General features: G+C 48.4%; 14 protein-coding genes and 1 non-coding gene across 15 annotated transcripts; 7 read left to right on the top strand and 8 right to left on the bottom strand.

Annotated features, from left to right (window-relative positions):
- Window positions 1–261: 261 nt before the first annotated feature.
- M431DRAFT_117574 (hypothetical protein) lies at window positions 262–3,069 on the top strand. The gene is made up of 2 exons (XM_024912003.1): window positions 262–968; window positions 1,025–3,069. The coding sequence occupies exons 1-2, from the start codon at window positions 327–329 to the stop codon at window positions 3,059–3,061; spliced, it is 2,679 nt and encodes an 892-aa protein (XP_024773650.1). The 5' UTR covers window positions 262–326; the 3' UTR covers window positions 3,062–3,069.
- Window positions 3,070–3,322: 253 nt separating this feature from the next.
- On the bottom strand, window positions 3,323–4,611 carry M431DRAFT_482815 (hypothetical protein; the record flags this gene model as incomplete). Its single annotated transcript, XM_024916068.1, has 3 exons — window positions 3,323–3,491; window positions 3,562–4,138; window positions 4,257–4,611. 3 exons carry the CDS (start codon window positions 4,609–4,611, stop codon window positions 3,323–3,325), a joined length of 1,101 nt encoding a protein of 366 aa, XP_024773651.1.
- Window positions 4,612–5,019: 408 nt separating this feature from the next.
- Window positions 5,020–5,829, bottom strand: M431DRAFT_509008 (hypothetical protein). The gene has a single exon (XM_024919216.1). It carries the CDS (start codon window positions 5,770–5,772, stop codon window positions 5,440–5,442), a length of 333 nt encoding a protein of 110 aa, XP_024773652.1. The 5' UTR covers window positions 5,773–5,829; the 3' UTR covers window positions 5,020–5,439.
- Window positions 5,830–6,444: 615 nt separating this feature from the next.
- M431DRAFT_t119 lies at window positions 6,445–6,526 on the bottom strand. Its single transcript has one exon. It is a non-coding gene; the product is annotated as a tRNA-His (tRNA).
- A 462-nt stretch (window positions 6,527–6,988) lies between these two features.
- M431DRAFT_86879 (hypothetical protein) lies at window positions 6,989–7,810 on the top strand (the record flags this gene model as incomplete). Its single annotated transcript, XM_024923729.1, has 2 exons — window positions 6,989–7,102; window positions 7,172–7,810. 2 exons carry the CDS (start codon window positions 6,989–6,991, stop codon window positions 7,808–7,810), a joined length of 753 nt encoding a protein of 250 aa, XP_024773653.1.
- Window positions 7,811–8,367: 557 nt separating this feature from the next.
- On the bottom strand, window positions 8,368–8,766 carry M431DRAFT_495930 (hypothetical protein; the record flags this gene model as incomplete). Its single annotated transcript, XM_024917432.1, has 1 exon — window positions 8,368–8,766. One exon carries the CDS (start codon window positions 8,764–8,766, stop codon window positions 8,368–8,370), a length of 399 nt encoding a protein of 132 aa, XP_024773654.1.
- Window positions 8,767–9,467: 701 nt separating this feature from the next.
- Window positions 9,468–11,209, bottom strand: M431DRAFT_531589 (hypothetical protein). The gene is made up of 3 exons (XM_024920834.1): window positions 10,721–11,209; window positions 9,905–10,651; window positions 9,468–9,842 (listed from the first exon to the last, which is right to left on the bottom strand). Exons 1-3 carry the CDS (start codon window positions 10,901–10,903, stop codon window positions 9,576–9,578), a joined length of 1,197 nt encoding a protein of 398 aa, XP_024773655.1. The 5' UTR covers window positions 10,904–11,209; the 3' UTR covers window positions 9,468–9,575.
- Window positions 11,210–11,277: 68 nt separating this feature from the next.
- On the bottom strand, window positions 11,278–13,716 carry M431DRAFT_509012 (hypothetical protein). Its single transcript, XM_024919217.1, has one exon. It carries the CDS (start codon window positions 13,238–13,240, stop codon window positions 11,582–11,584), a length of 1,659 nt encoding a protein of 552 aa, XP_024773656.1. The 5' UTR covers window positions 13,241–13,716; the 3' UTR covers window positions 11,278–11,581.
- A 95-nt stretch (window positions 13,717–13,811) lies between these two features.
- On the top strand, window positions 13,812–15,904 carry M431DRAFT_495933 (glycosyltransferase family 22 protein; the record flags this gene model as incomplete). The annotated part of the gene is made up of 4 exons (XM_024917433.1): window positions 13,812–13,960; window positions 14,020–14,278; window positions 14,329–14,748; window positions 14,804–15,904. The coding sequence occupies 4 exons, from the start codon at window positions 13,812–13,814 to the stop codon at window positions 15,902–15,904; spliced, it is 1,929 nt and encodes a 642-aa protein (XP_024773657.1).
- Window positions 15,905–16,559: 655 nt separating this feature from the next.
- M431DRAFT_6238 (hypothetical protein) lies at window positions 16,560–16,935 on the bottom strand (the record flags this gene model as incomplete). The annotated part of the gene is made up of 2 exons (XM_024921612.1): window positions 16,560–16,615; window positions 16,737–16,935. The coding sequence occupies 2 exons, from the start codon at window positions 16,933–16,935 to the stop codon at window positions 16,560–16,562; spliced, it is 255 nt and encodes an 84-aa protein (XP_024773658.1).
- Window positions 16,936–17,285: 350 nt separating this feature from the next.
- M431DRAFT_495936 (hypothetical protein) lies at window positions 17,286–17,741 on the top strand (the record flags this gene model as incomplete). Its single annotated transcript, XM_024917434.1, has 4 exons — window positions 17,286–17,353; window positions 17,422–17,529; window positions 17,608–17,635; window positions 17,703–17,741. 4 exons carry the CDS (start codon window positions 17,286–17,288, stop codon window positions 17,739–17,741), a joined length of 243 nt encoding a protein of 80 aa, XP_024773659.1.
- Window positions 17,742–18,185: 444 nt separating this feature from the next.
- M431DRAFT_88324 (hypothetical protein) lies at window positions 18,186–20,055 on the bottom strand (the record flags this gene model as incomplete). The annotated part of the gene is made up of 2 exons (XM_024923895.1): window positions 18,186–19,273; window positions 19,317–20,055. The coding sequence occupies 2 exons, from the start codon at window positions 20,053–20,055 to the stop codon at window positions 18,186–18,188; spliced, it is 1,827 nt and encodes a 608-aa protein (XP_024773660.1).
- Window positions 20,056–21,026: 971 nt separating this feature from the next.
- Window positions 21,027–22,563, top strand: M431DRAFT_495938 (hypothetical protein; the record flags this gene model as incomplete). Its single annotated transcript, XM_024917435.1, has 4 exons — window positions 21,027–21,048; window positions 21,673–21,876; window positions 21,933–22,393; window positions 22,471–22,563. 4 exons carry the CDS (start codon window positions 21,027–21,029, stop codon window positions 22,561–22,563), a joined length of 780 nt encoding a protein of 259 aa, XP_024773661.1.
- A 313-nt stretch (window positions 22,564–22,876) lies between these two features.
- Window positions 22,877–23,396, top strand: M431DRAFT_495939 (hypothetical protein; the record flags this gene model as incomplete). The annotated part of the gene is made up of 3 exons (XM_024917436.1): window positions 22,877–22,971; window positions 23,024–23,036; window positions 23,070–23,396. The coding sequence occupies 3 exons, from the start codon at window positions 22,877–22,879 to the stop codon at window positions 23,394–23,396; spliced, it is 435 nt and encodes a 144-aa protein (XP_024773662.1).
- Window positions 23,397–24,725: 1,329 nt separating this feature from the next.
- Window positions 24,726–25,834, top strand: M431DRAFT_6243 (hypothetical protein; the record flags this gene model as incomplete). Its single annotated transcript, XM_024921613.1, has 2 exons — window positions 24,726–24,972; window positions 25,026–25,834. The coding sequence occupies 2 exons, from the start codon at window positions 24,726–24,728 to the stop codon at window positions 25,832–25,834; spliced, it is 1,056 nt and encodes a 351-aa protein (XP_024773663.1).
- Between the last annotated feature and the right edge of the window lie 1,283 nt (window positions 25,835–27,117).

Consider the following 27,117-nt stretch of genomic DNA (forward strand, 5'->3'; position numbering starts at 1 on the left):
GAACGTCTTCCATAACAGAGCCCTGAAGGCGTAAGATAAATCGATAATTATATGTTTCAAGAGCTCTCTAAGTAGCTTGGATTCCCTGTGATAGATTAAAGCTGGTGTCGTATCATGGGTCACGGGAAGGACGTTATCGATATCTGTCGCTTTCCATATCCATCAATCAGCTCTCCTTCCAAATATTTTATTGCAAACCAATTGGTCACAATCAAGAATAATCATTCACCCTCATCCAACATCGCAGTCTTCATAGGTACTGACCGATTCTTCTTCATGTCTTACAGCCCTAGGAACCCCGAAATACACGAATATTGGTATTCAACATGACACCAGCTCCAGGCAAACCCATCGAGAGAACTGAAACGGCTGACGAATATGGCCGTCGCGAGAAGTGCTTCAGAAACCATAGGCGACACCCATTTACGTTCCAATCCCATGTGACAGACATACAGAGCACAAGAGAGACTGCCGAAGCAGATGGATTTGTATCCCAGCCGGGATTGAAGATGGTTCCTCTTCCAAACCCACAACTGACAGGAGATGTATTTGACCAGCATCAACATCACCGGGAGAATCTCGAGAAGCTTCTCCACGATTCTCCATCAAAAATTTCCCTATCAGCTACCAACACTTTTACGAAAGAACTTTTTCTTCCTGTCGGCGAGCTGGACTTGGGGTCTTGTCATGAGAGTGATGTCCAAGAGTACCTACGCCAGGTTCATACTAAGAGATATAGTGATCCTTTCAAGCAATGGATCCCATTCACTTGCACAAGGCCAGATAGAGATGAAAGCCTCAACTTTCCAACTGGTCTTACCCTGTTATGGAAGCTTCTGCATCGTGAACTTGACACAGATAAACCTACCTTATCGAAGGACGCTGTGAATCTTGTGAGAGAACAAAGCAAATCGCTGACAGTTTCCGAACATGAGATTTTGCCCCTAGAACAAACAAAAATCAAGCCTGTGAGTCAACTTCACTGCTTGGATCGCCATTGTCCACCGCAATTGACAGCTTATAGTATCAATACAGCTGCCTGGATCCTATCTCGCCCCCCTTGTCTCCAGTTTCAGACGACACTGTACCGTTCATTCCTGATGGTGGTGCGGCGGTCGTTGATCTTGTGTCAGAACCAAGCAGCCCTGACCGCACCGCGCTCGAGGCCATTCAGCGTGACATGGACTCAGACCCTATTATTTCGTCCACTTTCATGACATCACCAGCCGCAGGAGAATTACCACAGCTCTTCCAAACATGTCACACCCTGTTCCAAGAGGCCAAAGTCGAGGCTCCTGTCGTCTTTACTAGCTCTGATACCCTAAGTGAAGCCAACGCGCTCACTGACATCCACCTGCCTCTAATTGGTGATGACGACGAGAATGTCTCCAAGTCGCTCCAGGAAACAGGGCATTTTGAAGATGCTTTCATGACACTGCTTGAGGACCGGCATTATTATGCTAACCAATTGGTGAACCAAGAGAGTTTTCATCCAGCTGACTCCCTATGTCGTGCTCCCGTACCTCTGCTTGATTTCGACATCCCACCTCCTGAATGGTCTCTTAGGAACTTCACCGCGAAGACTCATTTTGCATTCTTGAGAAAAAGTATACCTCACTGTTTTAATATCTTGCCAATTCCGCGGGATCCATCTTCAGAATCTTCTCTCAGATGGGCAGTTTTCCCGTTAGAGAAAATGCGGCCAATCATGGTGGATGAAATTGCGGTGTCAGATGATATAATTGCAAAATATCTTTCTCTCGATTCCACCTCTCTCTTAAGTAGTCTTGATTTCGTTTCGATAAAGCCAAGTCTGGATGTCCTATATATTCAACACGACGAAGAAATCGAATCGGTATTCTTATTGAACGACGAAGCGGACGAAGCGCCCCCTACTAGCACCCAGCATCATGAGGGCCCTAATTGGATGAACTTGGAGCAAGGAAACGAGAGAAGCGTCTCGGAAATTAGGGATTCTCATAAAGTCAATCGGCCAACTCGTAGGAAACTCGACGACGATGGCCCAAGACTATTACCAAAGTCTTATGACACGAGTGCCACGAGCATCCTCCTCCACAACTTTATGGAACTAAGGGGCATGAAAAGACCGCGCCTCAGTACAGAGCCCGCTGGAATGAGTCAATGTACAGGTACTTTGCCGTCTATCCCTGGCAACGAAGCATCTGCAGCCAACGACCGCGAAATAGTACCTCTCCAGATGACTGAAGAGATGCCTCCCGCGCCGATTCCCAACATTGAGATACCATCCGAGAAGTCGTCTTTTATCATTTCTGTTGATCTTGCTAGGCCAATATTGAGACGATTAGAGAGTATGTGGGCTCCCGAGAAGTTAATCGACGTTGACTTTTCGCGTCACAACACTACCGCCAGGTTACCGGGCGTTACTCAGCCCAAAGAGGCTGTCTCGCCTTTGAGTTTTGAAGCTGATATATCCCTTTCGCCTGGAACAGGAATCATCATCACGAATCTTCTCAAGGTCAGGCAACGTTCCCTTCCAGGCTCTCAGTCTCAAACTCCACTACGGGAGCGTGTGCAGAAAGTGAGCCAGAGATATGAAACTCTGATTGTCTTAGTATCAGAATCGCAGCCCAAGGGAGAGTTTATGGGAACAATGGCTCCGTCGGATACAGCCGCTTATGCTGAGTTTTTGAGCTTCGCAGTTGCACTAGACGGGGATGTCGATGTACACTTTATCCCAGGAGCAACAGAGACAATGGCCTCGTGGGTTTTGGCTTTTATGTGTCAATATTCCTCAAGATTCGAAGCGCTATCAAGGTTTTTGTCTTCTGAAGAAACTCCGTGGGAATTATTCCTCAGGAGAGCGGGCATGAATGTAAATGCTGCCAAGGCGCTTTCCAAAACGCTTTTCGAACAGGGTGGAGCGTCGGGATTGGCCGTGTTTCTCAACATGTCAGTGCCAGAACGAGTTGCCAGATTTGGACCATTGCTTGGTGGAGAAAAAGGGTTGCTCCTGACAGCAAAAGCAATAGATCGAAGATGGGGAGACCAGCCTCCTCAGCATATTCCTTTCGGACGGTAGACCTTGGTGGACAACAGTGGCGATGTGAGGATATCTGACGAAAGAATATATGGATTCTACATTGAAACCAAATGTACGTTTGTCATCTCCCAGTACCACCTCTATTCGTCTAGATGTATTAAATGAACGGAACATATATGTCTAGTAAAACAATATACTCAAGAAGATGCCTGTATATGGTGAGGGCATGAGGTCCTGTATAACCCAAGTCTCCACGTCCTTTACTCTGTAAAGATTATACTCGTCCATCTTTGGCTACACTCAGCAGATCTCCCACAAAGGTCGTGGCAGATGGTCAATGAGAGGAACAGCTTTCTTCAGCTGCGGAACTTGCTTCAAGCCGATGTATACTACCCTCTGGGCGTTGGCTAAGGTGACTGACCTTGATGTCAGGCCATAGTAGTCCGAGATGGCATGTGTAAGCCACCGCCTGGAGATGGATGTCAAGTTAGCTTTCCCAACATTCACACATTGTATCACGAGAAAAAGGGGAAACTCACTTGAAAGCAGCGCTCTCATCATCGCCAAAGGAATCAAACACCAGCCCGGAGTCAACCGTCTCCTGTGACACTTGCCGGTGGGCAGTTCTGTATCTTGCAGCAGCTGCAGCCGCAGCAGCCCTCTTCTCCTGCAAGTCTCTCATTCTGCCGTTACGACCCACGAAGACAATCTCTTCATCATCAGAGTCCATCTCCTCCGCCGCGCTGTCCACGTCCTCGTCGTTGCCATTGTCGGCTTGATCCTCGGCCTTCTTCCTTCGGCGCTCATCAACCATGTACTGTCGCACAGGCTCCTCAAGGGCCTTGACCCAGGTGCGGATTACTGGGCTGCGCTTGGTCGCTTCTCGAAGGTCGCGCGGCACCTCACCTACACCGAGGCCTGTTGCACTGCCAGTCTTGAGCTGCTGCTTCTTGCGCGCGGCCTGGAGCTTGGCCGTCTTGTCTTGAATGCGCTGGCGCACGCCATGGTCCCAGAACTGAGCGAGCTGATAAGGGACTCGGTGGATGGGATGTGTCGGGTGGACTTCCCAGTCGACGGGCTCGGGCGGCTGGACGTTGGGGACGTGCATGAGACGATCTGTTTAAGAGGAGATTCCCTCATCATCAGCGACCTGTGTCTAAGGTGCCTGAAAGTTATCTGATTCAGACAAGGCAGTATTTAATACCGTTCTCCCATCGCCGACGCTGCCGGCTACCTTCCTTGCCCTTCAGGACGGCCTCTCTGCGCTTCATACTGTCCCGAGCAGATGGCGGTCTGCGAGGAGCCACAACAGTAACCTGAACTTCCTCGGTAGCGGTTGTGATGGTAACCTGCTGCCGGCTAGCAGAGCGCTTGGAGGGCGTTGGGAGCGCATCGAGAGGGATCGATAGAGGACTCCCGGTGCCGCGGGCAATGGGCGAAACGCTGAGCGATTGAAGCGCCGAGATGGTCCAAGCCTCGATGTCGATGGGAGCACCAGATGGCGGAGCAGCTGGGAAGATGATGCTTGCCGTAAGCTGGCTGGGAGGAGGGGCCTCCTCAGGAGGCGGGACAGCGCTGTACATGGCCATGGTGACGATGACTTTTTACAGTTTACAGAGGACGATATCGAGAAGTGAGATCGAAGAAGTGTCGAGCTGTTCGAATGCGCCTTTGCGACGGGATTCAAAGTCCTATATCGGATGACAGGCTTGATCAGGGGAAGATCAGATGCGACGAGACGAGGCAGCAGCAAGGATTGCCTATCTTAGCTGACGTTGCTCCCTATATCTGCATCCCAAGCCCACACTTGGATGTCTCCATCGCGTCCCTCCTGACACAGTGTGATTCATCAGCTATCTCCAGCCAATCACGGCTCGGGCGCAAGCCATGAGGAGAGATTTACTGGCCTGCGCGGAGGGTTTTGCGCGCACAATTCGCGCGTAAAGTGGCTGTCTTGTGATAGAGGCGTTAAGTTTTGGCACTGTGTGAGGCTCAAGCACGTTTCTTTATATATAGTACTAATTGCTCGTAGGATCTCACATGCTTCATTTTGCTGGACGTGTTACCTGGTTTGCGTGTCTATTCTCATATGAAGCTGTCCATCACATGGTCTCACTGCTCTTGACCATGAGTTGAGTATTGGCACTTCTACCTTTTAATCGCACTGTTCCACCTGCCCAATGGACGTATCCAACTCCACCGGCGAATTCCCGTGTCTCCATATCCAGAATAGCCTCCTGTGACTCACGTTGAAGGACTCATTCCCAAGAGGGGAGAGAAAAAGAAAAGACAAATTGAAATGCAGTCAGACCGGATAATCTCGGCTATTGCAGCAGAGGTGGTAACATTAGATCATTGCTTCATTTGGTGGGTGTGTGCTTGAGATGTGATACTTTTGGTTCGCTTCCCCAAGCATATCAAGACAAGACCAAAGCCGCTGCAGTTAAAATCGCACCTGCACCCTCCCAGATCGACGCAGCCTTCCAATCCTGCGCCCAGAATACCGTAGCTGTAAGCAGCCTCATCGGAACGGTAGCCGCGAAGAATGCAGTGTTGTTTTGGTACGCGGCCAGTGTGTAGTAAATGCCCATGGCAATGGCTGCCAGAGCGTTGCCTTTTACGGCTGGTAGGGCGCCTGTAGGGAGGTTGAGAGACTCGATCATTAGATTTGGTGAGATGAGGGAAGCCCATCCCGATATAAACGAGGTTATGCCAAAGGCCAGTATTGTGGCACGAGGGATGGATGGCATGGTGACGAGTCTCGATGAGGATGTAATGTTAATTGGAAGTGAAATCTGGAGTAAGAGACGGAGTAGCGGTCATCTGTATTGAGTTTCAAAGTCGAGTTCCGCTCTGTTAAATACCTGCTTCATACGTGGTAGCATCGAGTTCTTGGTATCCAGGAATAGGTAAGCTTATTTGATCAGCTAGACAAACTAGTGAGACTAGAGTAAGACGGAAGACGGATATGAAACTAATTATAGTAGAGCTTTTATTTCATCGGATGTGGAGGTTTCAATTAAGCCGTGAGACCTGGCTTAGAAGATGTAATGCAGCGCGTGCCGATGTTTCTTTACAACATCTGTCAAAATTATCTTTGTCACAGTCACAGCAACCCATCTGCGGTTTCTAACTGTCAATATGCGCGTATTAATAATTTGTTCAATTAAATGTTTAACAATATTATTTAGTTATGGGAAGTTGAAATACAAAATGGTTTGTCATTGTTGGCAAGATCCAAGAATAAAGTCTGTTGTAGACTCCACCTCGATTAAGACAGTAACATCCTCCATGTTTGTTACGAAGGGAGCACAAAAGTACTTCAACATGCTGTCGTGCTTTCAATTCGCTAGAGCTCCGGCATATATCCATTACCCACTGATTATTATCGCCATGAACGAAGGCAAAAAGAGCAAAAAGAATGCCGTAGCGAGGAATCGAACCTCGGCCGTCAGTGCTTCGCTTAGTCCACAAACTGATATACTACCACTATATTACTATGGCTTAGTGCTCTTGAGAGTGGCTCGAGGCTTGTTATTTCTATTCATAAAGAGCAATTTGTCGTAGACGGGAGATTCTCAGTAAAGTCTCAAGATACGACAGAGTGAGTCCTCTAACCGCTGACAATCATCCCTGCGTATGTCTTGCATTTAGATTCAAAGATGCTCTTACGCTATAAATAAATTGCAAAGATTACGATAGCAATCGGTAAGGTATTGATGTGAATAGAATAAGACATGCAGATGGCGATGTAATAAATAGACGCCTTGTGCAACTATAAAAGTCAATTCGGCCAAGGGAGATGGCGAGATCTAAAAAGCAGATCTAGGTACCAGATTGGCGGGTGGGTCGTACGCATTCCTGGGTTGGAGGGGCACGACATTTTCAACACGACTGACACGCAGCTTACTAGCACTGCACGACATCACGCCTCAAGCTGTCACCAGCATCACCACCACCAAAACCATGGCTTTGCCTCTCCCCCTGGGCCTGGTGCCCTCAGAGGCCGCCTTTCTGTGCGAAATGGAGCTCGTCACGGTGGTTCCCCGCCAGCGCCTCGAGAGCATTGAGCTTCTCTCGGTCAGCCATTCTAATTCTACACAGCCAGAGCTTCCCTTCGTCTTCGTCTACTGACCATGTGAACAACAGGGCTCGACTCCCAAACTTCGCCCGCCACACCGCGCCGACCTGCCTCTCTGGCTAGCAATTCTCCTCAAAAAGCAACGACGCGCCAACATCGTGCCCCCGGCATGGCTCCATCCCGAATCCCTTCGCGAAATCGTCACCTACGAAACCGCCATCGATGTCAAGGATTGGGCACCTCCCCCTCCGCCGCCCGTCAGAGCCGACAGCAGAGGCAATTCGAGAAGACTCAACTCCGCAGACGCCGACATCATATTGTCGCCTCCGTTTTTGCCGTCCTGCACGACTGCAGCTCCAGCAGGTGCCCTGCCGTACCACTGGTTCGAGTTCGCCGAGATGCTTCTCGCGCACGCGAGCGATGATGTTCCGTCCGCCTCGGAAGTGCGCTCTCTTTTGAGAGATCTTCAAGAAGCTCGATCCGCTAAGATGAGATCTAAAATCACACAGCCTGAAAGCCACGGCGAAGGTGTCACGAGTCTTCGGGGTGTCGGGGCCATGGAGCTTGCTGAGAGCAGAGGTTTTGTTGCCAGTGTAGCTGAAGGCGTTCGCAAAATCGGTGCAAGTGCTGAAACCATGCGGCGTGAAGAAGAGGAGGAACATGGCCAAGATATGGACGATGACAGTGACGATGACATGGGTCTTTGAGAAAATGGACCGATTTGATAACAGCAATCACCAACCGACAAGCACAAAGAGGCCAGCATGGGCGGGACTACACTTCTCCCACGCCACAGCTGCGAACAACTGGGAGCCCAGCATGAGTTGAAGTCGAAAAATGTCTGAATTTCTATCGGGCTTTAATACGCGGCTCGTCCTCTATCTTAAACGCCAAAACCGAAACTGAAACCAAACCGATAAGTCCACCGAGTCCTGGAGCGACGCCAAGATCCCATACTATGCAAGCCGTAGCCCGATCAAAATTTCCTGTACAGGCGTCTTCAAAATCTTCCTAGCTGCGGTATATCCCTGGTTGACTTGTTGACGCTGTTGCATACGAGATTGTTGTGTTGTGTGGGGCATTCTCCCCTAGGTGTGCCGGCAATCATCGTTGCCAGAGGTAATCCGATGCACATGAAACCGAAATAAACAGGCCTCCGACTATCCTTCGAGATGAAGAGGCAATACCCGACTCGTTTCCGTTAAAATCATCATTTCTACCTCTCTTGTTGTGGTCATTCGGGTATTCAGCTTGACGAAAATCCTCATGCAGATGCAGCTCCCCTGGTCTCAGAGTCTTGAAAAGGGTTCCTCTCCGCTCCAAGGCTATCATCAAAGCTCGCACTCATGATTTGACGCCCGTGGAACTCCTGACAGTCCCAGTTCGGCGGCTCACTTCCCTCTCGCCACCTTGTGCGACCTCGCTGCGGCTGCTCCGAAGAATCGATGGTTCCCCGGTGCTCTGATGCCGTGAGAGGGAGCTGAGTGGTACCAAAGCGCACGTTACTGCCACAACGTCCAGCCATACGCACGTCGTGCTGTGCAAACCGGCGCTTCTTGGAGTCGTCGTTATCGAGCACCTCGTCCTCTGGCCGAAAAGATCTCTTCTTGCCGGAATTTGGCGTGACGGCCTCGGTGGTGCTGAGAATATTCTGTTGATGCATATTTGCTAAGCTGCAGGCTTTTCGATATTAAATCAATCAGTCTTGGGTGGAAATAAAACGTGCTTCGTTTTCAGATTCAATACTGGGACGAAGGGGAGAAGAAATATTTAATTTAAAAATACCTTTGGGTCTCTCTCGCTCAACTTGGAGTCGGCCTTTGTCTGACGGAGACTGGCTCTTGCTTTGTGGAAATCTTAGTTTCCTCGGAAACTTCCAAGTGCGAACTTGATATTTCTGCTTTATGCTTTTTTGGCTTTCAAACAGGCACGCACAATGGACTTGACGGCTTGTTTGTAGGGGCCACTGCCAAACGGGCCGCCCAGCTGCAGCGTTTGCGATGTGCAATTCGCCCAAAGGCATCAATGAATCTAAACGTCATAACTACCTTACCTATGTTAATTAATTTGATTCACGTGTTATGCCGGACGGAATGCATCTTCCTTTCTTCTCATGTTTTTTTTACGCACATCATAGACCTCCGTCTTTGTCCCATCTCTCTGTTGTTGGTGGCTTAAAAACTGTATTTTCCAAGAATACAATGGCTTTATACTTGGCTTGAAAGGGCCCTACAAGACACAAAGGCCTGCAAAGGTAGATCTCAAGAGCAAGAGAACTGGATATTTAGACAGTTTACGAGCCAGACAAGATGGCGTAGAAAGAACACTAGACCAAAAGGTTCGGCGTGACTCTACAGTACGGGGCAGATTATCATCTCAAGATCTTGTATAATAATTATATTCTTAACAATGCTCAAACGGGACAATTTCCTCCATTTAGGCATGCACAAGTCGGTACTGGTATTATATTATTTACAATTCTGATGGCTCCTCAACCTCCTTTGAAGAAAAGTCGTGGTATGCGAGCTCGTAGACCAAGCCCAAAGTCATCTTGGCGTGCTCAAGCATGTGGTCAAAAGACAGATACTTGATGAGATCGTCGGTACCGTGGATGTGTTGGTCCGAGTTCTCGAATGCAGACTCGATAACAAAGGCCGAAGGGTAACCGGCCTTTGACGCAGAGGCGTGGTCAGAGCAAGCATAGCCGCACTTGGTCTCCACCCAGGGAATGCTGCAGTACTGTAGGAAAGTGTTAACAATGCTTTGTACAGATTTTCTAAGAATAGATAAAATCAACTTACCTCCTCGATGACCTTCTTGATGAAAGCAGTGAGGCCAGGGTGAACAAAGTCGGTGATAACGCCAACGCTCTCTGGCTTGCCTGCGTCCTCGGTTCCCTGGACAAAGCCAGTCATGTCCTGCTGGAGCATGGCCTTGACGTCACGGCCCTCTTTCTCGTACGACTGGAAGATGGCTTGGCTGCCCAGGAGACCGCCCTCCTCAGCACTGTACCAGTGGAATTCGACAGTGTTGGGTGCAGACCCGCCGACAACGTCTTTGGCCTTCAGCAGCGTGTGGAATACTTCCATGATGGTAACCGTGCCACTTCCATCGTCGTCGGCGCCGGGAGCACCCAGAATTGAGGGGAGCCACAGGTTGATGGAATCCTGGTGAGCGCCAATAATGACGGTAGTGTTGGTCTTGCCAGGGATTCTCGCAATGACAGAGCTCTGAGGCCATGAGTGGCCGAAGTGCTCCGCAGTAACGGTGTCCTCGGCGCCAGCATCCTTGATGATACCGTTGATCCTCTCCAAGACCCATTCTGACGACTGCCGGCCGTAGCCGGACTTGTAGTATCGGGTGTGGAAGCTGGTCAGCTTCTCGAGATTCCTGCGCATCCCATCCTTGGTCAAGTGGCCAGCCAGCTCACCAACCTCCTTCTGCTTGACGCACTTGTCGGGAAACGCGACCGAAGCTTGGCTCTGGGTCTGAGCGCGGAGAGTGCCCAGCTCTTGTGTGTCGGTGATGTCCATGAAGTTTTGGCCGTTCTACACCAGATAAAGATGTTAGTTGGGGATATTGAAGCTGCGGAACAGGCTTCGGAGAGATGGACATACACGTCTAAGATCCCACTTGTCCTCCTCAGTAACCCATTGCGTCTCGCCAGGGCTCAGCTCGATGAGGTACTTGGCCGGCTCGTCGAGCTGAACATTGTCGCCCTCGTTCTCGATGACGAAGCGACCGCTGACGAGGGCAGCAGGCAGGGCGGCCGCGATAAGAGAGGTTTGTAGGAACTTCATTGTGGTTTGATATGATGGAAGAGTAGGATTATAGTGATGATGATGATGCTGAGTAGCAGAATTCCTCGAGGTGAAGGAAGAGGGAGAGATGGAGATAAGCAGACCGGAGAAGGAGAGCAAAGGTGATGCGACGACCAAAGGTTCCAACCTAGGCTGACCGGATAGGTCACAGATCCCCACTGTTCTACAGGGGGCTGGGCCTACGTCTTCAGGGACGGTGGGGGTAGGGGGCCGCCTTGCCGTAACTGGTAATGCGGCATGATGCCGGGGGACCGAGTCTCGACAAAGTACCTAACTTGAGGACAGTATAAGATGCGAGCAAACAATAGCACTTATACTAAACAATTACTTGGTTTCAGAAGAAGATGAATAACCACGGGATAGTGTGTATGTAGGTATGTTTACAGATGTCTGCATATTTTTAATCGCAGTATACATACGACTATATGCAAAGATCTGATCTGGTTAGCGCATCTTCAAGTACAAGTGCTGTCCGATATGACCATGAGATACGCATGAGATACATGAGTCTAACCATCAATACCATCGAAGATGACCAACAAAGTCCACACATCCGGAAGCCGTACCCAAACGCCTGAATACTACATAGTAGCTAAAGCCAAACTCTACCTCGACCCAAAACTCCCAATTTTATATGCAATTTGCAGCCTACATCGTTTACTGCTGAGGTGGCGGAGGAGGCGGTGGGACCTGGCCGTTCCACCCACCCTGCCCGGTTTGTGCCTGAATCTGGCTCATCAGAGCTGCAAAGAATGCGGGATTGACGAATGCTCCGCCATTGGGCGCCTGACCTTGTCCTTGGGCAGATCCGGGCCAGCCTGGAGGTGGGGGCGGTACTGCAGAAGGTGCTGGCTGACCCTGTGCTGGCCACCCAGGAAGGGGGAAGCCAAACTGAGGAAGAGATGGCACGGAGTTGGTAGGTGGAACAGGGTTGAAGTTCCATGAGCTGGTCGCAGGCACTCCTGCCTGAGGGTTCTGGTTGCTTTGAAGAGGGAGAGAATATCCATCCCTGGGTTGGCCAAAGCCTCCCCTACCACCACGGCCAGAACCTCTTCCACGACCGCCTCTGCCCCGAGAGTCTCCTCTCCGACCTCCTCTAGAGAAACCTTGTCTGGGAGAAGGCTCATGAGTCTCAGTCGATGAGGGGCCTGCTCCAAAGCCAACAGGTCGAGCCAGTGGCTTATATGGACCATCATCTTCCTCATCGTAGTTCAGGCTACCATCTGCCGAGAGCTCCTGGCGCAGCGGGTGAGGCTGTTTACCCTCCTTTCCACCAGAGCTCTTCCATTTGTCCTTCTTCTTCTGCTTCAATGACCGTTTGTATTCTGCTTCCTTCTCGTCATCTGAAAACTCGACTTCTTCATCGGCGATTTCCTCATCGTGCAGGTTGCTAGCGTCAGAGCCCTTGAGATTTTTCAGAGGTTCTGTGAAAACGTATGATGCGTGATCGACAGGATAGTATATCTTCGTTCCGACTTCCAACCCAAGCTCTTTCACCTCCTCTGCTGTGTTGAACATTACCGTGTACATCGGCTGCAATACCTTGCCTATCGTCTCTGCGATGACTCCGATGACAACCCTCTCTGCGTTGCACAGGACAGATCCGCTGTCCAAGACTTGATATTCTCCGGGGGTGAAAGCCTTGATGAGCATGATATTTTCGACAATATGCTCTATGGCACCGAGCTCCTCGATTGCCATCTCGGGGGTGATTGTCACATCCGGCTTGGGGATAATTTCGTCAGGAATCTCATTCTTTGTCCGTACATATCCAGACCCAGAAGCCTTCCCTCTGTCTCCCTCATCATCAGAGCCTCCCTCTGTCTCCATCAGAAGCCGTGCTGTTTCTTCGATGCCCAGAGGTTCGTATCCCTCATTGTCAGAGTCGTCATCATCGGATGACGAGTCAGAGCTGCTAGAGTCTGACGATTCGTATGGAGAGGAGTCGATTTCCCATTCGGGGTGTTCGCTTTGGTCGGGTTGTAAGGGAACCTGCTCTGCTTCGGGTGCGGGAGCCTGTTGGTTCGCATCAGGATTGTCTAGGCCACCAAGGGCTGCTTCCAGAGCGTGTGTCAAAGAAGGCGGACTTTCAGGTTTGTCGATTGTCATAGCATCTGGGTCAGAGGTGCTGTCCTTGGCGGCCTCGCTATGTTGTTCTGTGGCTGACGAAGTTGTTTCGAGCGTGGCTGGATTTGCGCCAGTCATCTCGCTGTCTTCTGCGGCGCTCGCAGCGGCAATTGCGAGATCAGCTGGAAGCGGCGGCAGCACCTCATTCGCCTTTGCTTGGCCCAGTCCGGGGATCTGGAAGCCGGACATGGTGGCGACGAGAATGTGTGTAGTTTGGAGAAGAAGTTTTGCGCCGAAGAAGAGGAACGGCCTTGGGTATCTTGGAGGTCCTGACGGATGAAAAAAACGAAGTGAGAGAGTCGCCGTCTATGATACAATGGATATGAGAATATAATAGCACTATTGAAAGATTGCAATTATATCGGTCGGTCCCAGAGAGTCCAGTACCGAATTTGACGTGATTGATTGAAGAGCTGCAGAAGTGCAAAGGCGAAAGAAATCAATGCTCTGGGCTGCTGTTATCGGTCGGATAAGAAAAAAAAGAATAGCACAGGCAGAATGGCGTCTCGGAGCGGTATGTGGGGCGGACCAACCAGTGTAGGAATGGCTCGCTGCATTTCAGCCCGCCAGCCTCCAGCGCGAACTTGCAGAATCATTCAGGTGAAGAGAAGAGAACAAGTGGGCTGGTCACCGGCTCACCGAACGCCACCGCGGCTCAACAAGCCTCACCGCCATCCTCTTTCGCCAGTGGATCTTGACCCCAACATAAACAAAAACATCGTGAACTCTCCAAAGCCATCAAACTGTTGCATCCGCGACTATGGCGCCCAAAACTACTACCAAGGACAAGGAGAAATCCGAGAAGGTGTCATCGTCAAAGTCTAGTTCTAGAAGGGAGAGAGAGAGAGACAGAGACAGGGCCACTCCTGCGGCCTACGAGCATCCCGATGCCAGCCACGCAAAGAAAAAGTATGTTTCACTCAACCGCCTGTGAGCGCAGCTGCTGATTCGCGTCCTTGAATCACCAGGCGGCCAAGTGCATATAGCATTAAGCCCATATCGGCCTTTTACCTCTTTTTCAGCGCCAGCATGATTGCGGCCCTGTTTGCGCCAATTCAGGATTGTGACGAGACGTTCAATTACTGGGAGCCGGCACATTATCTCTCACATGGCTATGGCCTGCAGACCTGGGAGTACTCACCAGATTACGCCATCCGGAGCTGGCTTTACATAGCACTTCATGCTGTTGTGGGCAATGTCCGCAGAATACTGCCCCAGTCTACCAAGGTGAGTCTTTTTCCCGTCTGTGCAAATGAGCTACTGGCTCATCTCCTCAGGTTTCCGAATTCTACTTCATTCGCTATGGCCTGGCGCTCCTTTGTGCCATTTGCCAGACTATCCTGTACCAAGGCATCAGTCTAGCTCTCAATGCTAGAATTGGCGTCGTCTTCCTTGTTGCCACCATCCTGAGTCCAGGAAACTTCCATGCGAGCGCAGCTTTCTTGCCCTCCAGCTTTGCCATGTACATGGGGATGCTCGGCGCTGCATCCTTCATGAACTGGCGGGGTGGTTTGAAGACGTGGCAAGGCATAACTTGGTTCGCCGTGGCTGGCGTTCTTGGCTGGCCCTTTGCTGCCGCCCTCTCTGCGCCGTATCTCCTTGAAGAGCTCATTCTGGTCCTGTTCAGCGACAGAACCTCTTTTATCGAAGCTCTTATCCGACTCATCCGTGGTGTCATCGCTGGTCTTCTGGTTTTGGTAAGTCGTCTCATGTTCGTTGCCATATGTTGAACACTATACTTATTGCCACCAGTTTTCCGACTTTCTCATCAACCTGTTCTTTTACAAGAAGTCGGTGGTTGTCTCATGGAATATTGTCAAATACAACATCTTCTCCAAGACTGGCGGCCCTGATCTTTACGGAACTGAGCCCTGGACCTTTTATTTCAAGAATCTTGCGTTGAACTTTAACGTTTGGTTTATCCTCGCCCTTTTGGCATTGCCACTCTTCATCCTGCAGAAGACCTTCTCCAGGACCTCACAGAACCTATCCAGCGGGCTGCGTACTGTTGTTTTCGTCACGCCCTTTTACATGTGGCTAGGAATCTTCACCGCGCAGCCACACAAGGAGGAGAGGTTCATGTACCCGGCCTACCCCTTCCTCGCCATCAACGCCGCGATATCGGTGCACATCATCTTATATACTCTTGGTTCTCCAAATGCTACGACGTTGATTGGAAAGATCTCGGGTCGTCTTAAGCTTCTCGTTGTTGCCCTCGTCCTTCTCCTCTCCGTCAATATCAGCATCGCTCGCATCTACGGCATATACTCTGCGTATTCGGCCCCTCTGAAGATCTATACTCCGCTTTGGGGAGATGGATCAGGCAATACGTTTGGAGCAGAAGAAGACAATATCTGCTTCGGAAAAGAATGGTATCGCTTCCCAACATCCTACTTCCTCCCGCGTAATATGCATGCCAAATTCCTGCGTTCCGAGTTCCGTGGCCTGTTGCCTGGCGAATTTTCTGAAGCCGGGACTGGCTTCGGCTTCTGGAGTGGCACTTGGCTGCCAACAAAGGGTCTGAATGACCGCAACGAAGAAGATGCGGGCAAATATGTCGAGCCTCGCATGTGCTCTTTCCTTGTGGATACCCAATATCCCCTCAGGGGAAAGAAATCGGTATCACGCAGAGAGCCAGATTACATTGCAGACAAGAACCACTGGGAGGTCGTCAAGTGTGTCGAGTTTCTCGACGCCGCCAACACGCATCTCTTGGCACGCACACTGTGGATTCCTGAAATCGACGCCGTCCCCGAAAAGTACAGACGGAAGTGGGGAAGACACTGTCTTCTCCAGCGCAAGAAGAGATCCGCTAGCATGTGGATGTCTCCTGGTCAGATGATGATGGGTTAATGAAGCTTGATGATGGATTAATGAAGCTTATGTTTCCAAAAGTAAACAAGATTTCTTGAGCAGGTCAAGACTGGCTTAAAATTTTAATAGAAGAATTTATGATTGAAATAGATGATGCTTATCCATTTTTTTCACTGCTATGTCAAGCATGTCAAAAACAGGTTGATACACAAATCAATACTGATTGTGGTATGAGGAGTATGATTAGACTAACTAATACATGAGATGAGTTATACAGAAAAATTGCAAAGTGCTCAAGCCCAGTATCAAGCATCACCTCGTGAATCTCCAGACAAGAAGCAGCACCGGCAGTCGCTCGTTTGATATAGCAGCCAGCACAGCGCTACGTGTCCACGAAGTCTTTCTTTTCATAGACACCTAGCAGGTATCTCTAAAGACATGACGTTAGACTCTCTAAATTACTGAAAGGTACCACCTTTGGCGACCAGCCCGCGCAAATCTATTAAATCCAAGAGATCGCCCGCGCAATAACCATCCCATCATTTATATGCATGCTGCGCCGTTGTGTTGCTCCGCGTAAAAGCCCAAATGTGCTCTCGGGATTCGATGAATGTCGCTATTACCATGAAACCGCCCACTGAAAGCGCGTGCGGTGCTCGGAATCGAAAATATCTTGAGGCATTCAACCTGTCGTCTAGCCCAGTACCAGCTCGTAAAGGATGATCAATGTGTTTACTATAATCAATGGCGCTATTCATCATGTTAGTATCATGGTTCAGTTACCCTCTCAACAGCCCCTGGATTATAGACATGCGCATAATGGCGGGGGATTCCGAGGTCGAAGTGTAAGGAGAAGGGGGGCAGGACGTACGTCGCATAACCATACGAACACTGGCGATCAGAGCGACAAGTTTGGCCTTGACACTGTTGGCATCTGCGCCGGCGCCAAAGGCAGGGTCATATGTGGATGTGGAGAGGCCGATGCGTGCAAGGAAGCGGTCGTCGGAGAGGATGGCGAGGGCGTTTGTGAGGAGGCAGAGGACGTAGACGAGATTGCCTAGGAAGAGCATTTTGAATGGTGTTTTCCCTTGCTTCTCTCTCTTATTGTGGTGTTGTGTAATTCTTCCCCCTTTTGTTGTATTTGATCCGGAGAAGAGGGAGGAGGGCAGACGTGGAATTGAATGTCTGGATTTGGTTGAAGCTCAACTTGTCTCGCGACTGACGGAGAGACCAATTGGCGTCATGTCCAAGCTGGCCTCTTTTCGCGGGAGCTAGCGCGATAAGGGGAGCTTATCGGAGCTGCGACAGGGGTCAGGTGACTGCACTGTGATGTAAATCACCTGTAACTCGTTCACTGAAATCCGACCTTGAACATTGTCCCGTCTCAGTGACATCGTATATAAAGGCACAACGAGATAACATGGCCACGCCATCAGAAGGCTCCAAAGAGGGTCCCTGGACCGACGAGACGAAGCAAAAATTCGAGAGGTAATTTAGCTGAGCTGAACGATGCACGTCTCCCCATCCTTGCTCAATGCTAACTGACCATTCCATAGTAAATCGAAAAGCGAATTCTACGATCCTTGTCAAGAAGCGGCGCAGCGGAGTTATAAGTGCTTGTATCGGAATAACGGCGACAAGTCGATGTGCGGAGAGTATTTTCAGTATGTTCTACCCTCCTGAGCTGTGGCAATGGCAGCTTTATTCGACATTGTAAGTAGGAAGCTGACGGCATGGCGTAGGGCGTATCGCGATTGCAAACAGGCTTGGGTATGTCGAATCCAATTATAGGCGTCAGCTTTGATACGAATTAACGATGAGCTGACGAGTTGAATAGACGGAAAAGAGGAGAAAAGAGAGGGGTACGCTCTGGTGAGCTGTTCTACCTGAATGTTCAACCACCATTAGACGAATTCGATCGATTCCGCCGAGTAAGGACATCGGCCGATAGCTTGTACAAATAAATACGCAACCTGTGTCAGATAAACAGGGTTTGTAAGATAGAGAAGACCAATGTGTAAGTTGAGCGTATTCGACCTAGAATGAAAATATCTCTTTTGAGGTGCTAATTGGCGCGGAGCAGAATCATAGGTTATCCATTGATGCTGTCAAACAACAGCGACTGACTCCCCTCTTTTCCCTCCTCAGTCTCAACTTGATGTATATAAGACGATAAAACAAGAGTACATAACTACATAACATTTCGGCAAACATCAATGACCTTTTTGTCAACAGGTTCAAACGATACGCCCATCTGATCAATGCTACAGTGCTCAATCGCTGTTTATAGTACCGAAAGACAATATTTAACTATTGGTTTTTAGTATCCAAAATCTTCCCAAACCACTTGCTCACCGGTCAGCCATCCTTTCACCCTCTGCAACAGCGTTGGCCCGGTGCATAGAAAGAATTTACGCTCCGCCCCCTTCAATGTTTCGAGATCGTCTTCACATAGTCGCCGGGATACGATCTCAGATCCCAAAATCTGGACCTCTTTCACCAGCTTACCATCAAAACGATCACCTGTGATAAAAAGCTTTGTTCTAGCTGCCAGCCCGTCAATTCTTTTAAAAGAATCCACTGCCAACTTTAGATCTTCTCCACGAAGACTCCAGAGCACGTCGAAATCTGATTCTGCACTGATGAGTGCTGGAGCTTGCGCAAGCAGTGGCGTTATCCCCACGCCAGCCGTAATGAAGACAGAAGATGGTGATTCCTCAGAGGCCTTTTGAACGGGAATACGAAAAGACTCTTGCCCTCCGAATCCCAACACAGACAGTTTCAAGGGTGTATCGGCTTTATGCCTCCAAAGAAAATTCGTGGCAGGTCCGTTCTTCTTGATGGTGATTTGAAGCTCAGGCTCTTGCGGGGTATTAGAAACAGTAAAGGTTCGAATAAAGTCATCGTTCAAGCTCTGCGGATCATGGTCTCTCATATGAGACCATCCTCGATTAAGCTGCGGCGCAAAGTCCAATGTTATGTACTGCCCAGCATACCATTTCGGAATCGGCTTCTGTGATGAGAGCTTGAATGTGAAGCGGCTGATGGTTGGCGTGAGGATTTCCCGGGACAGAAACTTTGCAGAAAGATCGGTGCTGTTTTGTGATGCTTTTGCAGTGCTCTCGGATTGTTCCGCGACCAGATATCGTGGAGGAGGGTTGTACGGTGAGTACTCTATTGGGATTCCGCGGAATGGGAGGCCAGATCGAACGAATCTGGTATCTGTGACGTTGATTTTGATGGCCAGTTGTGTTCTAACGAGCAAATCGGAGGCATCCTTTCCTACCAAGATCGTTGCAGAGCCTGTGAGGTATAGGACGTCGGAAGTGACAAAGTCAGGAACGACGATGCCAATCAGTGGGTTTACTTTGAGATTTCCTAAGCTCTGATATAATCTGTTGCCGGAGACTGCGATTTTGAACCATGGTTAGCATATACTTCAGTCGAAAACGATGAATGGATATGTACTCACACTCTGGATATATCAGAACCACTCCGTCCTCATTATTCTGGATAATTCTTACAAAGCCAGGTGGGCCGCCTCTGTTATTCGTATCCATTGATTTTCCGTTGGTGCTCGACAGGAATAACGTGTCTGCTCTGCCAATCAAGTCCACAGCTTCTTGCGGCAGTGGTAGTTTCTGTGATATTAATACGGGGTGGGCATCATTCGGTACAATCTCCTTTCGGTTGAGATACTTGGGACAATTCCCAAGACTCTCTTCTATGTCCATAGCGATTCTAACTCTCCCGTCTTTGTCTTCCATGGCTGCAAGCATCTTGCCCATGAGCTTGACACGGTCTTGTCCTTCTAGATCTATAGTCAATGCAGCCATCATTTTCCTCTTCTTGTCATTTTGAAGCACTGCATGACCAGCCTTGCCGTTATCACTTCCGAGCAGGGCATTGAAGACAGGATCATGTTGTGTGTCAACTTTGCTGTCGAATCTCAGCACGTCTTCTGCCACGGGCCTTGCGCAGCCGATATCACCGCCCCAAACGGTTGTCCACGGCCGGCCTTTGTTGTCGAGTGTCCCCAGTGCCACGAGAGGCGATTGCATTGCGCGAACAGCGTGATTCATCGGGAGGCCGGAGCTCGTGGGGTCGCCGCCGATGGGGAGTTTGAGCATTTTGTATACGGCCACCTCGCCTTCATGGCGGCCATGTGGATATGACCTTTTGAAAGGCATTTTATTGAAGAAGCGTTTGATGGTGTAAGGTTTCTGGATAGTATTGAGATACACCTGAGCTACTTTATGAACAATTATATTGAAGTTCTAGCAGTCAAGTAGTAGTTGATGGCAAATTTCATGTCATTTATTTTTCCACGAGGTCACCATCTTTCTAGAATAGTTGAGACAATTCTCTCTGTATATAATAAGACCGAGCAGTAGAACCAGTATGTCTCTTTCTACCAGGTAGTCATCTAATCAATATTCCACAGCCTTTTGTATATCAAATAGATTCGCCTCCTAGCACCTTGCTTCGCACTCATCTCGGGGTTAAGGAACCAGTGACTGGCAGCGAGATTTGCTCTCTTGACGTAACGAACATAAACTTTGAATGGGGTTAATAATCCGTCTGTCGGCCAACATTCTGTCTAGACACGATCACTAATCACAATTACTGATTCCATTTCGAGCTTACTCGGAGTCGCCAACTGTGGAACCTTGTTAATAGCGTACCAAGGCCGCACTCAACTCGGAGTTATGTGCCACTCCTGATTGGCTAAAGGCACATCTGGAGGCATTCCTCATAAGACTGGTTCGAGAGTGTTGCCCTGTTCAATAGCTCACCATATCATGAATCAGCGCGAAGGTTGCTTAAATGGGAGTACGAGCATGCCGATATTCTAGAATAATCGGGATAAACTTTTTACCTTAGATGATCCCTAAAGTGCAAATAGAGAATGACACCATGTGTGATGGCGTCGCCCCAGTTGTTGCCTCAACTTAGAAAGCTCCTAAGGGAAGAAAAATAACATTATTTATTGGAATGGACGTGGAATCATCGGAAACACTAGTATGACATTAGTATAAGTATTTAAATAGCGCTAGACTTTATTTATTTGTTCAAATAAATTGCATCTCCATTCATGGCTCAATCAACTAGAATGTCAAAGTCAGTCGCAAGCATCTCACGATTAGCCAACAAGAAAATCATGCAAAAGGCAATCCCAAAGAGTATTGCTATTTTCACCGTAGAATATTGCTATTTTCACCGTAGTGGTCCACATCACAAGCTAGATTTACCCCCATTGATCGCACTTACCACACCCATACACCAAGTTACAGTGCAGCACACTGGGAAGGAAGATCATACAACATAGATTTCACACACAACACTATAGACTATTAATCTGCACCAATTCGTTCAAAAATGACGATTCCGACCCTTCCAATTCGACCCTCCCAATTCGATTTAACCACTTCCCACGGGCCGGCTAATTCATCTGGCTCGTCGATCTAAGTGGTTGGGATAACTCAGGGTCCGTCTTAAGGGCGGCGGCAGCTATCGCAGCTTTGTGTCCTCTTGTAGTTCTAGTCACCCGCGAAGTTGGGCGTAACTGCGAGCCCCTCGTCGACTGTGACGGAGCACCCCGGCTGCGGCTCTGTGACGGCCTTAGCTTTGCGATCTTGAACTCCGCGATCTTGAAGGTCTTGTGTAAAGTTGTCAAGTACGTGGTGTGCCAGGGCACCGCACTGTAGTTAGGTGTGGATTAATGGGACCGATGGTGTGTGCACATCAATTTTAGTACGGTTACGGACTACTACGGTGAAAATAGCAATATTCTACGGTGAAAATAGCAATACTCATCCCAAAATACCACCCGGTCGCTACATCTACGGCGGCTGAGACGGTTAAAAAACATGAAAAGCCAGCTAATACCGTCCTTTGGGCAGGATGGTTTTGTCCATTCACACAACGCTCTTGGGTTGTCCTAGAAGAGCTTGGTATGACTTATCAGTATAAGGAAGTCAATCCTTACCTTAAAGGGGCTTCGTTTCTAGGTACGTTATTTGGACACTTGTCGCTTTTTGAGATGCGGTGCTAACTATTTGGACAGAAATCTCACCAAAGGGATTAACACCGGGACTTCAGGTAAATGGCAAGCCGCTTCATGACTCTCTTATCATCAATGAGTTCTTAAATGAAGAATACGGGTCCAGTAAATTGATGCCGGAAGAGCCCTATCAAAGAGCTATTGCCAGGTTGTGGATTGATTACATTAATAGGGATGTTGTTCCGGCATTCTTTCGACTTTTACAAGCGCAGCCACACGAGCCTGAAAAGCAGGTGTCTGCTCTGACGGACTTCAAAAAATTACTCACGACGATCTCCAAAGAATTTAAAGGTCCATATTTCTTTGGAGAGCAGTTCAGTCTCGTAGACGCAGCTATCGCTCCTTGGGCTGTGAGAGACTTTATCATTCGAGAGTTTCGGGGTTTTGTTCGTGACGATGTTCAAGGATGGAGTGCTTGGGCGTCTGCGTTGGAGGCACGAGAAAGTGTTGCGCGAACTACGAGTGTAAGTGTGGATTCTATAGGCCCCCCCAAAGTTCATCAGTTGGATGCTAATATTCTCTCTCTAAATGCTAGGGTAAGAGCGAAATAATTGAATTCAATGGCACGTTTCTTCGAAACGAACTGCATAGTCTGGCGGGTCGAGCGGCAGCGGAGGGACAGGCAATTCCTTAGGTCTTTGAAGAAACACGTCATAATGAAATGGAACCATGGGGATTTCTCTCTTCCATTGGCACGTTAATTGTATGGGAACATTTGAGTTGAGAGGGCCTAAAGTAAATAGATAGCTTTAGGTCTTACTCCTCTCCGGGTAGTGGGGGCTGCAGGTGGTCGTCGGGCGTATAGATGAGGGGTTATCAAAAGATTCGTATTAACTTGGTGAATGTGTATATAAGAAGTCATACTCGCTCTCTGTGTCGTCTAGTTGAAGAGCAGATTCAAATCACTGTGTAATAACACGAAACCACTAGCTTTCACAACGATAACCATGTCGTCTCAAGAAGGAAGACCACCTTACCCACCGTTCACGGCTGAAACAGCACAGAAGAAGGTAAAGGTGGCCCAAGATGCATGGAATACCAGGTGAATGAAGCAATTTATGTGAATAAGTCGTACTCCAGCTTACAAGCCCTAGAAATCCCGATGGCGTGAAAATAGCTTACACGCCGGACTCAATCTAGCGCAACCGTGACCAGTTTCTGCAGGGTAGAGACGCCATCAAGGAGTTTTTAACCAAAAAATGGGAGAGAGAAAACGGCTATCGGCTGCGCAAGGAACTTTTTGCTTTTACAGATAACAAGATTGCGGTGCAGTTTTGGTACGAGTGGTATGATGAGGCGGGCCAGTGGTGGCGGACGTACGGTCTTGAAGACTGGACCTTTGCGGACAATGGATTGATGAGAAAGCGACAGATGAGTGGCAATGACGTTAAGATTTCTAATGATGAGCGGTGGTTTAAGGACGGCGTTGATGTAAATGAGGTTGACATCTCTGAAAAACATTGGTAGTTTGTGCTCTATATATAGACGTACAGATCTGTATCAGTTTGACGTAAGTATAATAAAGTCAAATACCAGCAGGCTCCATTCTTGGCGACTATATGAGACCACGACTCATGAGATGGAAAGGTAGCCAACTGAAGGGCTTAGTACTGTCGATGAATGAAGCTCCATGAATATATATGACAGACTTCATATGGCGACTAGGGGAAATCATAACGCATTTACTACCTTCGGTCATCTCTATGATACTAAATCACATTTGAGATTCCATTCAAGAAGACTTGCTTTTCGTAGGGTCAGAAACATGCTTTTCTCGCAATTCATGGTGGCCCTACCAATCTAAGTTGCATCTTTTCCAACTGTAGGCATCCATTGAGCACAGGTTTTAGTGTTGTTTAATTAGCTAAAGCAAAACGAATCTCTTACATTAACACAAACAGCACAGCTGTACTACTCAATTGACTTCTCCATTGCACATAGAAGCGTGGTTGTAAAAGGCATAAAGTAAATATCATGCACTCTACAGACATGGAGCTTTTTCTGAACTCTGCGCTTCCAGAAGGGGGAGAATACAAATTTTTATCGAATAATCGCATTGACTCGTGAAAATAAAAGAGTTTAATAATCGCCATCAGCTATGTCACATTGACACTGTTCGTTGACTTGAGCTTCAAAAAAGAGATTACTTATTCATTCGTTTCGCAACTTCTTTATTAATGATGGCAAATTGTCTAGACTCCTCTTCAGCGTTGCGTTCAACATGTCGTGTCCATCCATGTCCATTCCGTTGACGAATCATTCATTGCTTAGGAATGCTTCTCACAGGGGACATGACGATGCACATGCGGGCTAGTTCTTTGCATGGCGTCTGTCCGCACGCTAATCCGCACGCTAAAGCGACATTAACTCAGATCTAGTTACTCGAACACTACGCCGTAGCAAATTGAAGGTTATCTCGGGTTCCTAGACCGAAAATCCTTCCCGGGACCTGGCTGTTATTGATGTCAGAATCTTCTTAACAGAGATGCCCAAGACCATCTAATTCCTTCTTTCTTTGTAATTAGACTTTCCACGTACATATTTGTCTGTCGAGATGATTTCCAATCTATTCAGCGATTACAAACCAAACATGTCGCTTTGGGCGTGGATGCAACATATAAATCACAGAAATTCGGCCCTCAAGTAATGCTGGATCACTCAAATCAGAACAAAGCATATTTCAAGCACACAAACACTCTACAGTTTTCTATAAAACCTCACATCTCTACAAACTCAGTCTTTTGACCATCGATTCTTACTCTCAAGTCTAAACTTTCAACTTTCTTCAAGTTCAAGATGGCTCAGAAGCGAATTCTCGTTATTGGTGGAACCGGCGCCCAGGGTTTTGCTGTCGTCAAGGCTCTTGTCGAGGCAAAGGATCCCTTCATCGTTCGCGTGTTGTCGCGCAACCCAGACTCTGAGGGTGTTAAAGAGACTTTCAAGGACTACCCCCAGGTTGAGCTCGTCAAGGGTTCATTCATGGATTTTGATTCCGTCGAGAGAGCTCTTCAAGATTGCTACGGCGTCTTTGTCAACACCGATGGTAAGTAAATTCACATCTTCATCCAAAGCACTTGACTTGCTAACACATTCTAGGCTTCACTGTCAACGAGCCGGACGAGCTCTGGGCTGGTGTCCGCATCTTTGAGATTGCAAACACTATCCCAACTCTTCGCCATTTCGTCTATAGTAGCATCGACTACTATCTCCGTCTGACCAACTTTGATCACAAGTACGCAGCTCACCACACCAATGGCAAAGGTCGTGTCCACACCTATCTGGATGGTATGACTTCGCCTGCGCACCCCGACTCTAAGCTTGTATGGTCGGTTCTTATTACCGGTCCGTACAACGAGGATCTAATTGGCGGACCTTATGTGCCACACATTGCCTCCGACGGCACTCGCGTCTTCCGCTTCCCCTTGGGTGACGGATACATTCCCTTCATGACGCTTCAAGATTGCGGTGCCTTTGCGCTCCACATGTTCCAGAACCGCGAAGAGTGGTCTGGCAAGACTCTCTTGGCTACCAGCCACTTTTCCACCGGCAAAGAAATTGCAGAGACTCTGTCCCGTGTTGCCGGCGTCAAGGCCCGCTACGAAAACATCACTGTCCAGGAATGGGTCGATACTTTGCCCTATGCAGACGCCCCCGTGTCGAGCATGTATCCCGATGGAATCACCGTGGGACAGAACTTTAGCATGTGGTGGCCCGGCTTCGCGAACAGCATTTTGAAGAACGAGGGCACGCGAGACCTGGCTGAGATGAAGCGGATCAACCCCAATCTCCAAAGTCTTGAGGATTGGATTCGTGAGTCTAAGTGGGATGGCACTGCGCGCCAAGTGTTAAAGGGCTTCAAGGATGGAGGCATCACGGCGGAAATGCAGCAACTCAAGGCAGAGTAAAGTGGTGCATAGATATACTTTGTCGTTTGGTACAACATTTGAATGTAAATACACAACGCTCTTTACTCAATCGCAATTAGACAATTAAACCTTTCTTAAATGGCATTCAATTCTCAGTAGATTAATCGTCAATAAACAGGAACACACACATATTCGCTGATTGAATAGCTGTATACTCCATACAGTGAATCCATTGAGAGCGACAGTCGGATCTCTTCACGGCATTTTTATAACCTCACCAAAAACCTTGGCGGCATGTGGGGCACTGGTCAAGATTACTGGTCAATTGGTTTTGTGAAGTCAATTTTCACTTTCACAGCATTTTTTACCTCACTCAAAGCCTTGAGGGACTGTGGGGGCACTGGCCAAGATGACTGGTCTAATGGTTTTGTCTAGGTTGCCAAAACCCCTAATTCTTGTCACATCCATGGAATTATTATTCACTAGGCACTTTCACAGCATTTTTAACCTCACCCGAAGCCTTGAGGGCCTGCGAGGGTACTGGTCAAGATGCAATACCTGTACCTACTCCGTATACATGTATGCTATTGGTTAGCCTGGCCGGTTTTATATTTCCTCATAGTAATTCAATAGGTTCTCACCCCAAGCTTCGACAGCATGGGTGGGACGATCTCCATTTCTTTTCGTACATCTTCATACATCTTCACAGCATCTTTAACCTCACTCTAAGCCTTGAGAAAGTGAGAGCCCTGGCTCCCCTTCCCTCTCAGTGCTCAATTGGAGATCTTCACAGCCGTTTTAACCTCAACCGAAGTCATGGGATGATGTATACCTACCTAGGTATAACGACACTTCTGTGTCTAACATTTCACCGCACCTGTAATATGCACTGCGAAGCTGAGTAACGTACTTCGCCTTGTACAAGAATCGCGAATTGATGCGCAATGCTTTGGCTAAATTTTACTTATGGCAGAAAAGAAAAATAGTTCATTCTAGGCTATAAAGTGAAATACATCAAGCTACATGTATGTCTACAAGGAAGTTTACTGCTTTAGTGAAAAGCTGCTGGAAATGTAGAAGGCTATTAAGCGTTCTGTGCCAGATGCTAGATCCTACCAGAGCTCTTGGTGTATGTGCTTTGGCCAACTACTCGTACTTAGGGAAGGTATCAATAACAATTTCCCCGCCAGTCAGTGAAAGCAAGACCTTCATCTCTGACCCTAGTCCCGGCAAACTAACAAACGAGTCTATTTCTCTCCATTGTATGCTTATCTATATAGAATAGACTAAACTTATAATAAAAGCGACGCTTTCAGAATGCA

This window comes from Trichoderma harzianum (assembly GCF_003025095.1).
Source record: "Trichoderma harzianum CBS 226.95 unplaced genomic scaffold M431scaffold_7, whole genome shotgun sequence".
Lineage (NCBI taxonomy): Eukaryota > Fungi > Ascomycota > Sordariomycetes > Hypocreales > Hypocreaceae > Trichoderma > Trichoderma harzianum.

Excerpts from the sequence above, each read along its gene's own strand:
- M431DRAFT_117574 (XM_024912003.1), top strand. The coding sequence starts at position 327 with ATGACACCAGCTCCAGGCAAACCCATCGAGAGAACTGAAACGGCTGAC. Across the intron at positions 969-1,024 it reads AACAAACAAAAATCAAGCCT|TATCAATACAGCTGCCTGGA; the intron begins GTGAGTCAACTT and ends GACAGCTTATAG.
- M431DRAFT_509008 (XM_024919216.1), bottom strand. The coding sequence starts at position 5,772 with ATGCCATCCATCCCTCGTGCCACAATACTGGCCTTTGGCATAACCTCG.
- M431DRAFT_531589 (XM_024920834.1), bottom strand. The coding sequence starts at position 10,903 with ATGAAGTTCCTACAAACCTCTCTTATCGCGGCCGCCCTGCCTGCTGCC. Across the intron at positions 10,652-10,720 it reads ACAAGTGGGATCTTAGACGT|AACGGCCAAAACTTCATGGA; the intron begins GTATGTCCATCT and ends TATCTGGTGTAG. Across the intron at positions 9,843-9,904 it reads TCAAGAAGGTCATCGAGGAG|TACTGCAGCATTCCCTGGGT; the intron begins GTAAGTTGATTT and ends ACTTTCCTACAG.
- M431DRAFT_509012 (XM_024919217.1), bottom strand. The coding sequence starts at position 13,240 with ATGTCCGGCTTCCAGATCCCCGGACTGGGCCAAGCAAAGGCGAATGAG.